Source organism: Elephantulus edwardii, unplaced genomic scaffold (assembly GCF_000299155.1).
Source record: "Elephantulus edwardii isolate Elephantulus edwardi_28Jun2011 unplaced genomic scaffold, EleEdw1.0 scaffold00039, whole genome shotgun sequence".
In the NCBI taxonomy this organism is placed as follows: Eukaryota; Metazoa; Chordata; class Mammalia; order Macroscelidea; family Macroscelididae; genus Elephantulus; species Elephantulus edwardii.
The window spans coordinates 4,906,707-4,921,223 of record NW_006399789.1 but is presented as its reverse complement, the minus strand read 5'-3'; the positions used below and the strand labels follow the sequence as shown (position 1 = coordinate 4,921,223).

At 39.8% G+C, this 14,517-nt stretch overlaps 1 protein-coding gene across 1 annotated transcript in view; it reads left to right on the top strand.

The window, feature by feature from the left end:
• Positions 1 to 14,517, top strand: part of KIAA1244 (KIAA1244 ortholog) — a 219,695-nt gene that overhangs the window by 192,330 nt on the left and 12,848 nt on the right. The window contains exons 25-29 of the mRNA XM_006884948.1: positions 1,784 to 1,887; positions 3,290 to 3,434; positions 7,737 to 7,865; positions 11,434 to 11,610; positions 13,703 to 13,817. Of these exons, the coding sequence (XP_006885010.1) occupies positions 1,784 to 1,887; positions 3,290 to 3,434; positions 7,737 to 7,865; positions 11,434 to 11,610; positions 13,703 to 13,817 (670 nt within the window). The remainder of the gene's footprint in view (positions 1 to 1,783; positions 1,888 to 3,289; positions 3,435 to 7,736; positions 7,866 to 11,433; positions 11,611 to 13,702; positions 13,818 to 14,517) is intronic.

Here is a 14,517-nt window from a genome sequence, read left to right as displayed (position 1 = left end):
CCCCAAGTACGTTCCACTATGCAACCTTAATTGTGGACTCTTGTGATAACCATAATACCCTATCAGTGTGCTTTCTTATCACTAAGGCACCTTATGCATTGATCCCATCGAGCCACACACTTGGCTCAGGGATCCACCCCAGCCAGTTGAGCTTCAGTTCTGCACAAGGGAATAAGATACTCAGATAAGAAAATTGAAGTATGCCATTTCAAGAGAACCCCATCCGGCCACTCAAAACAAGTGATTATGTGTGGAGGAAATAGTCATGATACGTCCTCCAGCTAAAGGCCAAACTACAAACTATGCTTTCCAGAGTATGTTTCATTTTAAATCAGCTAAGGTAGGAAATAATCAATCAGTCCCCTACAACTCACATTCTGTGTGTTATCCCTGATGGATACATCTTGCTTCAACATAAGACACAAAAATGGAAGTAATGAGCTTCATTACATGTTAACTTGACCTTGCACCCCTGGACCATAGCCTGTATTATGATCCAAGAGTGGTGTGAACAGATTTTCATGGCCATTTGTCTGTTTGAAATGAAAGAGTGGAAGCAGGCCAGAGTGACTGTGGAAACTATTTAAGAGGGGCTGCTGTGAGAATTGAAGAGAGGACAGTGTAGGTGTGTTCCGTAGGATGGTTATTAGGGGGCAACTAATTGCAGCCGAGGGTGAAGCCCAGCTACTGGGGTGAGTGAGGAAGGTGCTGATGTGGATGCCAGGGCATCGCAGAAGATGGAATCAGGTTGGACATTTGGGCTGTTTCCAAGGTCTTGCAATGGTGAATAACGCTGCTGTGAACACTGATGTACAAGTCCTCATTTGTGCCTCAGTTCTCATTCTCTCAGGGTTTATTCCAAGAAGTGGAATAGCTGGATTATATGGAATTTCTGTGTTCAGCTTTTTTAGGAAGCGCCAAACTGCCTCCAGTGTATGGACTGAGAAGTTATGATACATTCATATGAAGGAATACTATGCAGCATGCAGGAGCAATTATTTTGAAAATCACTACCTAACTCGGGAGGGATTGGAGAACATTATGCCAAGTGAACTTAACTTAGTGCCATAAGGAAAAATACTGTAAAAGACCATTGTAGAAATAGAAAGATAATTGGTAAAATGTGTGTGAGGATCTGATGGGGGGGGGGAAGGAGCAGAGGGGTGAGGATGGGCAGTAGGGGAGGGAGTTATCACAGGGTTTCACAATGTGATGGGTAGAGGGAGGAATGGGTAAAGGAAATGCAAAAAATCCAGTTTAAAAAAAACAATATAAAGGGATCTCTGGTGGCCTAGTGGCAAGAAGCTGCGCTGCAATCCCAAAGGCACGTGGTTTGAATCTTCCAGGTACTCCGCTGGAGAAGGAGGGTCAGTCTCCCCCTGTGCCAGTCAGATCCAATTTGAGGGTACACATCAAGATTTAAAAAAAGACAATGTATATGACCTTTATCGGTAAACCAGTATAAAAAATTTATTTAAAAAAAAAGACTGAATCTGGTTAATATTACATGTATGTACATTTTCATTTCAACCAAATCATATATGCAATATGATCTCAACAGTGTATGCCATGTACATGTTACTATAGAGAAAAAGATACAATTGAAGTGTATGAGTAGAAGAAATTAGTGAGGAGGGTTGTGAAATTTGGGATCATTATATTTTCTTACCCTCTATTTTACTGAAAAGTTGATGAGCTAATATGGAGTAAATAGATTCATTTTTCTGAGGTCAGAGGTTACATTTGTTACCTCTCTCTCTCCCCCCTCTCCTCCTGCAACTAGGTGAAGTGGATTGTAAGGAGATTGGAGACTGTGTGCCCGGACCAGGCACCACCTCCACTGACCTGTGCCTGCCTGCCCTGGATTACCTCAGGCGCTGTTCTCAGGTAGTGCCATCTGGCTTCCATGCTTTGATAGGATGTATGGCCATGAGTTCTTCCTCCAGCTGCTTCTGCCTGTCCCCTTACCCGCCTCTCCACCCTTATTTCCGGTCTTCTTCCTCACTGGGCTCCAACTCCACTTACTTTCTATTGCTCAGATACACCAAGCTCCTTACTGCCCAGGATCTTTGCTGGTCCCTCTGCCTGCTGTGCTCCTTCCTCATATGACAGATCTCCTCAGAGAGACCTGAGCTACAAGGTCTACCAGCTCCCTGCCAGCGGCCCCCTACACCACACGCTATACTCTCTACTGCCATTTGTCGGATTTTTTTTCCTTATAACTTTGGTGTTATTTTTGTTGTGTATCATCAAGCTGGAAACAGCTAATTAGCTGACCCTCCAGCAGGTTTTCAGAGGCAGTAATCACACAGGAGGGAGATTGCCCATCTTTCTCCCGTAGAGCAGCTGGTGGATTCAAACCATGTGCCTTCAGGTTTGCAGTGCAGCTTCTTGCCACTAGGCCACCAGAGCTCCCTTCTTGTAACATTATTGCTAGAAAATTTATTTTCAATTTTGTCCATCTTAAAATCCTTATTCATAAGGGTCCATGAGAATTTGTCTCAGAACCACCTGGGAGTCATTGGAGGGCTAGGCTTTATCAGGGAGAAGGGAATAAAGAGGCAGCGAGCTCTGCTTCTGCTTCCCTCATGACCCCCCCATCCCCATCCCCATTCCTGGAGATATCTCCATTTCCCCACTGGTTTGAGTCCTGTCTGTTTCCTTAGGGGCTGAAGCAGTGCACGGGACATCAAGAGTATGGTATCCCACTTGCACAGACAAGTGGATCCCCATAGAACACTTTTCCCCATGGGTAAACAGACTAGTTTCCTTGTTCCCTTGGTAGATTTATAAGATACTATCAAATTCAGATGCAATTGCAATGCTGAAGAATCTACCCCCCCCCATTAACAGATTTCATTGCTTTGTACAGACCGGGCCTCGTGGGAAGGTATTATGGATCCAAATTAAAGGCATCAAGTTTAAACTTCTCATTGCATGCTTCTGGTTTCCTAACTTCCTTTCATTATTATTGTTGTTGTTGTTGTTGTTGAGGGCTGTCGAGTCCAAACTGACTCATGGCTGACTCTCCAGTGAATTTTCAGAGGCAGCAAATCACATGTGAAGAGACTCCCTATCTTTCTCTTGCTCAGCAGCTGGTGGATTCAAACCATGTGCCTTTAGGATTGCAGTGCAGCTTCTTATCATTAGTCTACCAGAGCTCCCTTGAACTTGCTTCCATTACTGATATATAATTTTATTGTTCTGCAACACTCAGAATGCAGCTTTTTTCCGATGCCTAACTGATCTTGTTTTTTGTTTTTGGGGTTTTTTTTTTGTTTTTATGTAGTTATTGGCCAAAATCTACAAAATGCCCTTGAAGCCAATATTTCTGAGCGGGCGGCTGGCTAGCTTGCCCCGAAGACTGCAGGAACAGTCGGCCAGCAGCGAGGATGGGATCGAGTCCGTTCTGTCGGATTTTGATGACGACACTGGTAAGCTCACTGGCTGGACTAACCTACCTTACTTGCTAGGTTCATCTTCTCTCAGATGTTTGCACCCTGAGTTAAGTAACTTATAAGAACAATCATTCATATTTATTAGTTTGTTAGAATAAGTCTGCTTAAGTGTCTCATTGATGCTACAAAAACATCCTTCATGCATTCGGCATGCATGTCTCCCTCAAAAACTAGAACAGGTTTGCAGTTTCTTTGGATTGTCCCTTCTAACCTTGAATTCACTTGAATTTAGCCATTTGGAAGGTGGTTGCATTGGTACTTAAATTGGTTGGTAATTGTCTCCAATACCTTTTAGAAAACACAATTATTTTATAATTACTTCCTGTTGGGCTGTTTGGTTAGAGACTGGGGAAATCAAGCAATTACTGAAAAGAGAATCTACTGATGACTGGTGAAGCTGAAGGCCCGTTAAAAAATAGTTTAAAGAATTTGTTTCAAATGAGGTCCCATGTAACCTCCTGCGAATTGGAGTCCAGTGGAGTAGCTTTGCTTTTATTGCTGATCGTTTTCAGATGGTTTAGCTCGTGCCTACTTCCTTCTGCCTCAGAAGACCCAGTTCTCCTCTTCTGTGTCTATAAGTTGAAATGTTGTGATAAAGAGGCCTAGCCTGTCGTTGTAGGTTGTTTCTAACTCAAAATGTCCCTCAACAGCATCCTTGTGTAAATTTTGCTGGCACAAATTTATTTGTAGGAATGGCAGGAAGATATTTTTTTGACAGAATGAAAAATAAAACTTTGTTAGTTCACCTCAGTTGTGAGGGAGAACTATAAGAAATTTTAAAAAAGAAGAAACTAATGCAGAGAACATTTTAGAATACAGGAAGTTGCCTGAAGGTTGTCTAATAGAGATTTCTTCTTATGACTAGATAAGAATCATTTTTACTTAGCTCATAAAGCCTCTCACCAAAGCTAATGTTGCTTATCTGTGATAAGTTCTTGAAAACATTTGTCAATAGTCTTGGTGTGTAACAAAAAGCATTCCACTTTCCACTGTGGACAAGCGGCTAGCTCATTCATTCCACCCCCACCTCTTCTTCTTGTTACATGCTGTTGGGTCAAGTATGACTCATAGCAACCCTATGAACAACATATCTGAATCCTGCCCTACCCTGTGCCATCCTGACACTTCCAGACACGTTAGAGACTATTGCAGCAGTCACTGTGTCAGTCTACCTAGTTGAGGGTCTTCCTATCCTTCACCGACCCTCTACCCTTCCCAGCATCATGTCCCTCTCCAAGGAATAGCCCCTCCCAGCAACATGACCATAGTATGAGAGGCAAAGCCTTATTATCCTGGCCTCCAAAGAGTACTCTGGTTTTACTCTCTCCAAGACATGCTTGTTTGTTCTTTGGGGAGTCCATGGGATGTTCAGTACTTTTCTCCAATACTACAGCTCAAAGGCATCATTCTTCCTCTGTCATCCATATTCATTGTCCAGCTCTCAGATGCATAACAAGTGATCAAAAAGATCATGTCCTGAATCAGATGCAGCTTAGTCCTCAAACTGACATCATTACTCCTCAATAATTTGGAGAGGTCCCTAACAGCAGACTTTACCATTTTCTTATTGATAATATTCAGGCAATCAATTACCTGAATTATTTCATTCATTGGTAAAATTACATTATAAATTTATTGAAGGCTTTAAAATTACAATAACATATACTTCATAGAAAACAATCACTTAATATTTTAAAAACAAAACCAATTGTTAGTACTGACAATTTCTTCTAGCTCACAATGACAGATAATTTCTTTTTTTAATGTTTATTTTATTTTATTATTTTTGTATGAGTGTACCGTCAAATCAGATCTGACTGGTACAGGAGGAGATTGTCCCTCCTTTCCTGGCAGAGCATCTGGTGGATTCGAACTGTGCGCCTCTGGGATTGTAGTTGCAGCTCCTTGCCACTAGGCCACCACAGCTCCCCAGATAATTTCTTTTTTAAAAGCATTTCCTATGGTAATTCCAAGCACATACAAAAGTGGACAGCGTGCTATGATGAGCTACTCCCCTGTGGTCATTCCTGGATCATGTTTAGCTGCCTTTCCTTAACACTTAGTCTTTTACATATTATTTTAAAAGAAATTCTAGGCATCTTAGCAGTTCATCTGGAAATATATCAATCTGCGCAGAACCTTTTAAAGATAACTGCAGTTTCATTGTCATAATACTATTAACAAGGGCTCTTCAGTAACATTGAACGTCTAGTCAGTGTTAATATTTCCATTTCTCTTATGTCAGTTTCTTTTAAGGATTCCCAAGAGGCCCATACTTTCTAACTGGTTGATGCCCCCTTTTAAGTCCCCTTTAATATGTGTTGTTGTCTTCACTCATTTTTTTCTTTAATTATTTAAAAAATTAAGATCCTTTGCCTTACAGTATTTTCCATATGAACTTTATTGGTCACACCCCCGTGAAAATGTTCGGTATCTTTTCTGTCTTTTGCATTTTCTGTACTTTAGCTTGTCCATACCTGCTCTTAGTTAGGTTTATGAGAATCTCGTCATCTGACTTTATTGGTTATGCTAATTGTGGGTTTGTTGTTGTTTTTAAATCTGTGAATTTAAAATGTTGGATTTACCTGGCATTAAAAAATCTCAAGAGTTGAGTTGACGTATTTAGTAAGGGAGTGTTAAATTAGATGTTTAATGGGAATATTTAAAAACTATGCTGCCTTAATATTTTTTGTAGAAAAATTTTAAGTAGAGACTTTTAAATAAAAATTAAGGTGGATTATTTGGCATTCACTTCCAAATCCTTTTATATGAAATAAAGTAACCCTTTTCTCTACATTTGTATGTAAGCTATTGTTTTAGAATGTGATGATGACTAGACATGTCCACTCAAGTAAATTGTAAATCTAGGACTGTTTGGGGAAAAATACGATGATTTTTATTCCTCTAGTAATATGCAGAATGAAGTTAGTATCTTAATTTTAAATACTAAACTCTTAGAAAAGGAGAAATAAAAAGAGAGATGTACTGTTCTGGAAAATAATTTCTTTTAATGCCATGAACATCATCTCCCCAGATGAAGCTACCAAAATCATTGAGCTGTATATAGACAGCTGTGTATCCACAGGACTCAAAGGGAGCCATAATTGAAGACAGAAACTTGGACAAGTGCATTTAAAGTTATTTAGAGTATGCCAAAGTGCTTCCATCAACAACTGCTTCCTCGCCGTAACAAAAATAACTGAGTAGTGCTTGGCTTTCATAACTGAACACTTGTATTAAATATTTGAATAAAAAAGGACCTGCTCAAAAGGGGGATTGTGGAACAGAATTTCAAATTCTCATGGACAGCAGACTTTATAGAGCCATTGAAGCTGACTACCTCCCTGAAATATTGCCCTAAGATAATCTTTAAACCTTAAACCAGAGCAAACTTATTATTTGGACTAAACAGTAATTTAGCTTCACTCTTAGCAAATGTCTGCCTTGAGCCTATGTTCTTTTCTACAATTATATAGTATTAAGCTGATTATTCAGATGGTTAGATAGCAAGCTTGAGGAGGAGCAAGTGTACATGAATGAGAGAAGACTTCAGAAAAGGAGCATGAGAGTGGCTGCACCATTTGAAGAACCTAGTAAGAGTCACTGAATTGTATATACAGAATTCCTTAAATTCAGTATATGTATTGCTGTGTATATTTTTAATGAAAATATTTTAAATTAAAGGGAGCTCTGGTGGCCTAGTGGCAAGACGCTGCACTGCAATCCCAGAGGTACGCGGTTCAAATCCACCAGATCCTCTACTAGAGAAGGAGGGGGCAATCTCCTCCTGTACCAGTCAGATCTGATTTGACGGTACACGTAAAAATAATATTTAAAAAAGAAAGTATTTTAAATTAAAAGCCACAGACAATGTTTGATGGATTATAAAGGGAAAAATGAAGATGAAAAAGATACTCTCGGAAAAGTAGGATAGTCAGAAGAGACAAGATGATGAAACTAAAAGAGTAATTTATTACTTTACTGTCATCAGCTTCCAAGAAACCTGATAGGTGTTTCAATATAGAATTCACATGCTACACTGTCATCTTCCTAAGATGAAATAAAGAATCTGAGCATCAGTTGCCTTGACTTTGTCAGAACATGTAAATCATCCCCTGCCTGTGTTCCAGGTACCCAGTGGTACTGAGGTGGTGTAGCACGTAGTTACAGCTCTTGGCAGTGTAGAGAGCGCTGCCAAATGCACTGTTTCGTTGATTCTGTCAATGACCCTTCATTATGTTGAAGTGGCTCTCATGGAGGCTGTTTTGGGAATTCCAGGTCTGATAGAAGTCTGGATCATCCTACTGGAGCAGTTAACAGCAGCTGTGTCCAATTGTCCACGTCAGCACCAACCACCAACCTTGGATTTATTGTTTGAGCTGTTGAGAGATGTCACCAAAATACCTGGTAAATATGTCTTTTCTTCTGGGAAATTGGTACATGTATAACTCTTAGAAAGTATTTCTGTGAAGATCCATCTGTTTAATACATTGGAGCTAGGCAGGAAATGACTGATGCAGTAAGGGTTGTCTGAACATATGGTTAGGGAGCTCTGGTGGTCTAGTGGTAAAAAAACTGTGCTGCGATCCCAAAGGCTTCTGCTTTGAATCCACCAGCTGCTCCACGGAAGGATGGCAGTCTCCTCCTGTGTGATTAACTAACTGCCTCTGAAAACCCACTAGGGGAGCCGGTATGGGTTGATTCTGATTCGATGGCACACAACAACAGTATATGGTTAGGGAGCTCTGGTGGCTTAGTTTGAAATGAGTTTCACTGATAATACAAAGGTCTTTGTCTCCCATCATTCAAGTCCATTAGCTCTTTGGGAAAGAGAGGACAATCTCCTCCCATTAGGATTTACAGTCTGAGAAATGGACCATGGCAGTGAGTTGGTGTGTATTGTTTGCCTATTCTACCTACTGATGTACAAGTAATGAGTTGGTGCTAGTTACTAGTGTTGATTGGCTTGAGGTTTCCGCACCTCTATGAGCCAAGTCGTTTTGCTCTGTTTTATGATGACATGCTTCCTCCTTGGCCAGATTTCCCAAAGATGGTTCTAGGGCTCATCCAGTCTAGCCTCCGAATAAACCAACCATTCAACACTATCTGTAATATAAAGACAGGCATACCTTGCTTCTATAAAGTCATTCATCTCTTCTCGTTGCCTTCGAGTCAGTCAGAACTGACTCAGAGTGGATACTCCGGGTCTTCTAGCAGATTTTGGGGAAGCTGTAACTGTCATGGGAGAAGATTGCCCATCTTTGCCTCATGGATTTGAGCTGCTTGCCTCTGGGCAGTGTGGCTCCTTACTCACTAGGCCACCTCAATTCCCTTTAGAAGGTCACAGGTGATTATATTTCAAAAAAGCCCCTTAGAATCACTTAGTATAGCTACTCATAGAACTGAAAAGAATTACTCTTGGGAATTTGTTTCTTGTTTTGATTTAACCAAGCTCATCATGCAAACAGTTTATACCATTTTCCCAGGCTCAGAGACATTTTAAAAGAAATTTTAATTTTCCTAAAAATACCAACTGAAACAACTAGCTAATTCCATATGATAATAAGAGCTTATTTATTAAAGATTTAATGGTTGATGTGGTCTAAAATATAATTATCCTTTTCAGAAAAATGAGAAATAAAACATAACATTGAAAAGCAGAATAGAAAAAAAAAAAAAAAGAAAAGCAGAATAGGTCTAGTGTAACAGCATGCTACACCAGCTAATCAAATGAAATGCTACATAAACTTTTAAAAGTCAAACTCCAAGTCATTTTGTATGAATGTGCAGACACTAAGTGTTTCTGTGCATAGCTATTTGATGTCAGATTTTGTTTTGTTTTCATTTTGTTTTGTACCATCGAATGGGATCCAACTGGCACAGGAGGTGATTGCCCCTTCTTCTCCAGCATGTATTTGCTTTGGAATTGCAGTACAGCTTCTACTATTTTTTTTAATATTACTCTGATTGATTTACAAAGTTTGAATACATTGCTTTTTACCAAACAGCTCAGCTTCTTGCCACTAAGACACCAGAGCTCCCTGATGTCTGAATTTTTAATAAATACACGCAAGCACGTTTATTTCAATAGCAGGACTTTTGTCTTAGGGGGAAAACCTGCCAGCATGTTACAGTGAAGCACAATGTGTTTGTTTTATTATAGCCTTGTGTCTAAAGCAAAAAATTAGAAACATTTAAAAGCCCTTTTGTAAAGGGATGATTTTTTTTTCATATCTATACAAATAGCATAAAGTGAGGCAATAAAAATGAGGATCATCTGGGTCTGCTGACATAGAATTACTATTCATAACCAGATATTGTTAAATGGAGTAACATAAACATTGGCTTAAAACTTGATTTGTTTTCCACTTATGCAAATGTAATTTAATAAACATTGAATTCCCTGTGTTTCTCTGTTTCATATAAACATCGTTATTTACATTTAAAGTTTGTTTTTACATGTAACTACTGCATAATACATATGCACATCTGTGGACTAGGAATTGATCAAGTAGTACTTTCTTTTTTCAGTTGTTGTTGTAATGTGCTGTTGAGTCGCCTGTGACCCATAGTGACCTTATGTACAACAGTTCTGAAGCCTGCCTGGTTCTGAGTCCATCTCACAACTGACTGACACACCAAACCTCTTTGCCCTATTTGCTGTATCAATCCATCTCATCCAGGGTCTTCCTCTCCTGTAGTAGTTGGTCTTTTCCAGAACATATTCAAGCATTGTTGTTGGTGGTGTTATTACGACCCTATGTACAACAGCCCAAATTCTACTCTATCTCTTGCCAATCCTATTTTCTCCAACACACCTATTACCATTAACCCAGTGATGGAATCAGTCCATCTCATCAAGGGTCTTCCTCTCGTGCAGTGTCCCTCCACCCTCCCAAGCATGACGTCCCTCTCCAAGGACTAATCCTGCCTTGAAATATGTCCAAAGTATGTCAGACGAAGCTTCAGAATCCTTGCCTCCAAGGAGCAGCCTGGCTTCACACTCTCCAGGAAGAACTTGTTTGTTCTTCTAGCAGACCATGGTATATTCCATACTCTTCTCCAGCACCACAGCTCAAAGGCATCAATTCTTTTTCTATTATCCCTAGTCATTGTTCAGATCTCTGATGCACAGCAAGTAATTGCAAAGACCATGGCCTGTATCAGGCGCACCTTAGTCTCCAAACTGACATTGTTGCTCCTCAGTACCTTGAAGAGGTCTCTGACAGCAGACTTTCCCAATGCAATTTGTCGTTTCATTTCCTGACTGCTGGTACCAAGAATGTTGATTGTAGATCCAAACAAACTGAAGCTGTCAACAATCTCAATCTCTTCACCATCTATCATGATGCTACCAGTTATCCCAGTGGTGAGAATCCTTGTTTTCTTTATGTTAGCTTCAATCTATATGGAAGGCTGCAGTCCTTGATCTTCTGCAGCAAGCACTTCAGGTCCTCCTCAGTTTCAGCAAGCAGGGTTGTGTTATCTGCATGACACAGATTGTTGATGAGTCTATCTCCAATACTGATGCCACACTTCTCCTCATAGAGCCCAGCCTCCTGGATAATCTGTTCTGCATATAGATTGAAAAGATAAGGAGCTAGGACACATCCTTGGTGTACATCCTTCCCAATTTTGAACCATGCAGTGTGTCCTTGCTCTCTTCTGATGACTGTCTCCTGGTCCAAGTATAAGTTTCACATAAGCACAAAGTGTTCTGGGATTTCCATTCTTCTCAGAGTCAACCACAGTTTGTTGTGATCCACACAGTCAAATGCCTTTGCATAGTCAATGAAACACAGATAGACAGAAGCAGGGTCCTGAAGGGCTTGCATTCTTCTATCAGTAGCAAAGTCTTTTTTCCTTGCTCTTTGTTGAGAATGGTAAGGCCAAATGAATGGTGGCCAGCACCTACCCTTTGTAGTTCAGGGCTATTGCTAAGGTCACAAGTGTAATGCTAGATTTTTTTTTTCAGGCCCAGGCTTCGGGATCTATGCAGTGGTTCACCTTCTCCTTCCCGTGATGTCCCTCTGGCTCCGTCGTAGCCACAAAGACCACTCTTACTGGGATGTGGCCTCTGCTAATTTCAAGCATGCTATTGGTCTGTCCTGTGAGCTGGTGGTGGAGCACATTCAAAGCTTTATACATTCAGGTATCTATCTTGACAGAGTCATTCTGTAATAGGCAGAAACATTACCTAAAAGTCCTTAATAAACACCTAATAGTGCATGGTGTTTGTATCAGATATTGATAAAATATAATTTCATGGTCTGTGTACCAGCCTTCTACTAGTATATTAAAATAAACAAAAAAACCAACCCACCAACTTATCACTTTGCAGAGGACTAGAGGACACAAGGGCATCAAAGAGAATACTAACGATAGCATACATGCGTGATAAGCAGGTTTAAGGGTAACACTATATTAGGAGAGACAAGTTCAAGTATACAATACTTGAAATTATAACACCTATAGGTTTAAGTTGATGAAGGACTGTATCATCTTGTCTTGCTTTATTTGAGGAATTTAAATTGAGGAGAAAGAGTTTTAGAAAAAAATTCAATTATGGGCAAGAAATTGCCTACTTTAGCAGTAAAGAGAAGATTCTTAATATGTGTGGCATTTTGAAAAATAGTTTGCAAAATATGGGGCAAAAGTTATGTTTGAAGTAAACAGATGAAGAGAAACACGGAAGCAGGAAAGATGTGGTAGCAGTGGAAAATGTCTGTGAAATGGTGATTCTTGCTCCTGATCTGCTAAGAGAAGATAGGGAAGTGTGGGAGCAGAGAAAACATGATTTAAACTACAGAGATTACAAATGGGAAAAGGCAGCACATGGAAGTATAAGGGAGAGTGTGAGCTCAAGAGAGTGCTTTGTTTAAAAACTTAGAAAAGGAAAAGTTAGAAAAACGAATGAGACCGTTGACCCTCAAGGGAAAGTCACAGAGAAAAGCTGTGTCTCTGCCTGGATAACTAAGGGTAGATTGTATTTCAAAAAGGAACACTCATTGAGAAAGAAAAGAAGTGGTGGTTTCCACTTGTCACTGTTAAATGTCCCCAAGGGGTAGATGTTCTTGTCCGGGTCATTTGCCCAACCTGGGACCCTAGAGAAATCCACTGAGTTGGGTCTGTGGTGTCACAGGATATTTGGGAAAAGAATGCACATGTATTCCTTGAATTGTGCAAACAGAATGTTGGGTTTTTTACTGTCTTATTTTTCCCCACTTCCCCCTGTCTTATTTTCTATAGTCTGGCACTAGCATGCAAATAGAAACATATTACCAAAAGTCATGAAATTAGGACTGAAGTCTTTTTAAAAAAAAAAAATTGGTCTTCTGCTTTATGGTTTTTGCCTTTATTTTTATTTTTTAAATGGTGCTGGCGAAATTGGAAAACTATCTGTAGAAAACTAAAGCAAGAGCTCCATACAATGTACTCCATACACAAAAATCAACTCAAAATGTATCATGGACCTAGGACTAAAATGAAGGAGTATACAGTTCATTAAAGAAAAGCTTGAAAGAACTCTAGAAGTCCTAATCCACAACATAAACAGTCTTCCAACATCTTTAAAAATCTACAACTAGGAGAGGATAAAATAGATAAATGAGACTTTCTAAGAATCATATCCCTATGTACATCGAAAAACTTCTCCAACAGAGTAAAAAGGGAAGCCACAGATTGGGAAAAAATATTTGGTAATGACATGTCAGATAAGAGACTTATATCTGGAATTTATAAAAAATTGAGCACCGCAACAAGATAAAGGTAAGCAATCCAATTGAAAAATGGGCACAGGATATGAACAGACACTTTACCAAAGAAGACGTCCAGATGGCCAACAAACACATGAAGAAATGGACTGAAATCTTTTATAAAAGAATTTAATGCAGCTATTAGAAGTAACAAATGTTAGTTTTTCATTAGCCGGTATTCAGATAATATAAATTCTGTTCTCCTTATCTAATTGTATGCTTAGTTTTGGAAAACATTTATCAACCAAAACAACACATTACATACGTCAAGGAAGGGATGAAAGAAGGGAGATTGGAACAATCCAAGGGAATGATTGTGGTGGGGCAGGCCTTTTTGTCTAGACATTCTTTCCCCATTGTTCTGTTGCTTTTGTTCTCCCAGATACTTGTCTGCTTTTCTTGTCAGTAGGTTTTGCTGGTTTAGGTGGAGATGGCCATTTCTGTTGTTTCACAGTAGAATTCAGTGAAGTCTTGGTCTTTCTCCTTTAGACATCAGGTACGAGAGTATGATCAACACCATGCTCAAGGACCTCTTCGAGCTTCTAGTCGCGTGTGTGGCCAAGCCCACAGAGACCATCTCCAGAGTGGGCTGCTCCTGCATCAGGTGAGAAGAAAGTACCTCCTGTGGCTTCTCACAGAATTTCGGTTGTCATTATGCCCACCAAGAGAATTAACCAGAGGACACTCTGATGGCCTAGTGGTAAGAAGCCATATTGCACTCCCAAAGGCACATGGTTCAAATCCACTAGCTGTACTGCAAGTGAAGGATGCGTAATCTCCTCCTGTGCAGTTAACTGCCTCTGAAAACCTAGTGGAGGGTCAGCTCTGACTCGATGGTACACAACACCCAGGAGAATGAACTAAAGCTGCGCTGACGGCACACTGATTTAACACTTGACTGCCAACCAAAAATTTAGAAGTTCGAACCTACCAGCAGCTCCTTGAGGGACAGAGAATCATATCAAGTCACTTTGAGTTGGAATTCTTTTGATGGCAGTGAATTAAAAATATCTCAGCCCTGATAATTCTTCATTTCAGAGTTATTAGCAAATATCATGTAAAGCATTATATACAAAGTACTGTGGTCCAAATTCACTACCATTGATTCCATTCAAATTATAAAAGAAAAAAAACTAGTAAAGAATATGTGTCATGCATGTGTGCGTAGTAACCTTACATAAAAGTTTAAATGCTAACGTATTTGTAATTTTAAAAACCTCACTGCTATTGAGTCTGTTCTAACTCCTAGAACGCTCCGTCAGGTTTCAAGACCATTACTAGCACTAGAAAGGAGACTGCCCAGC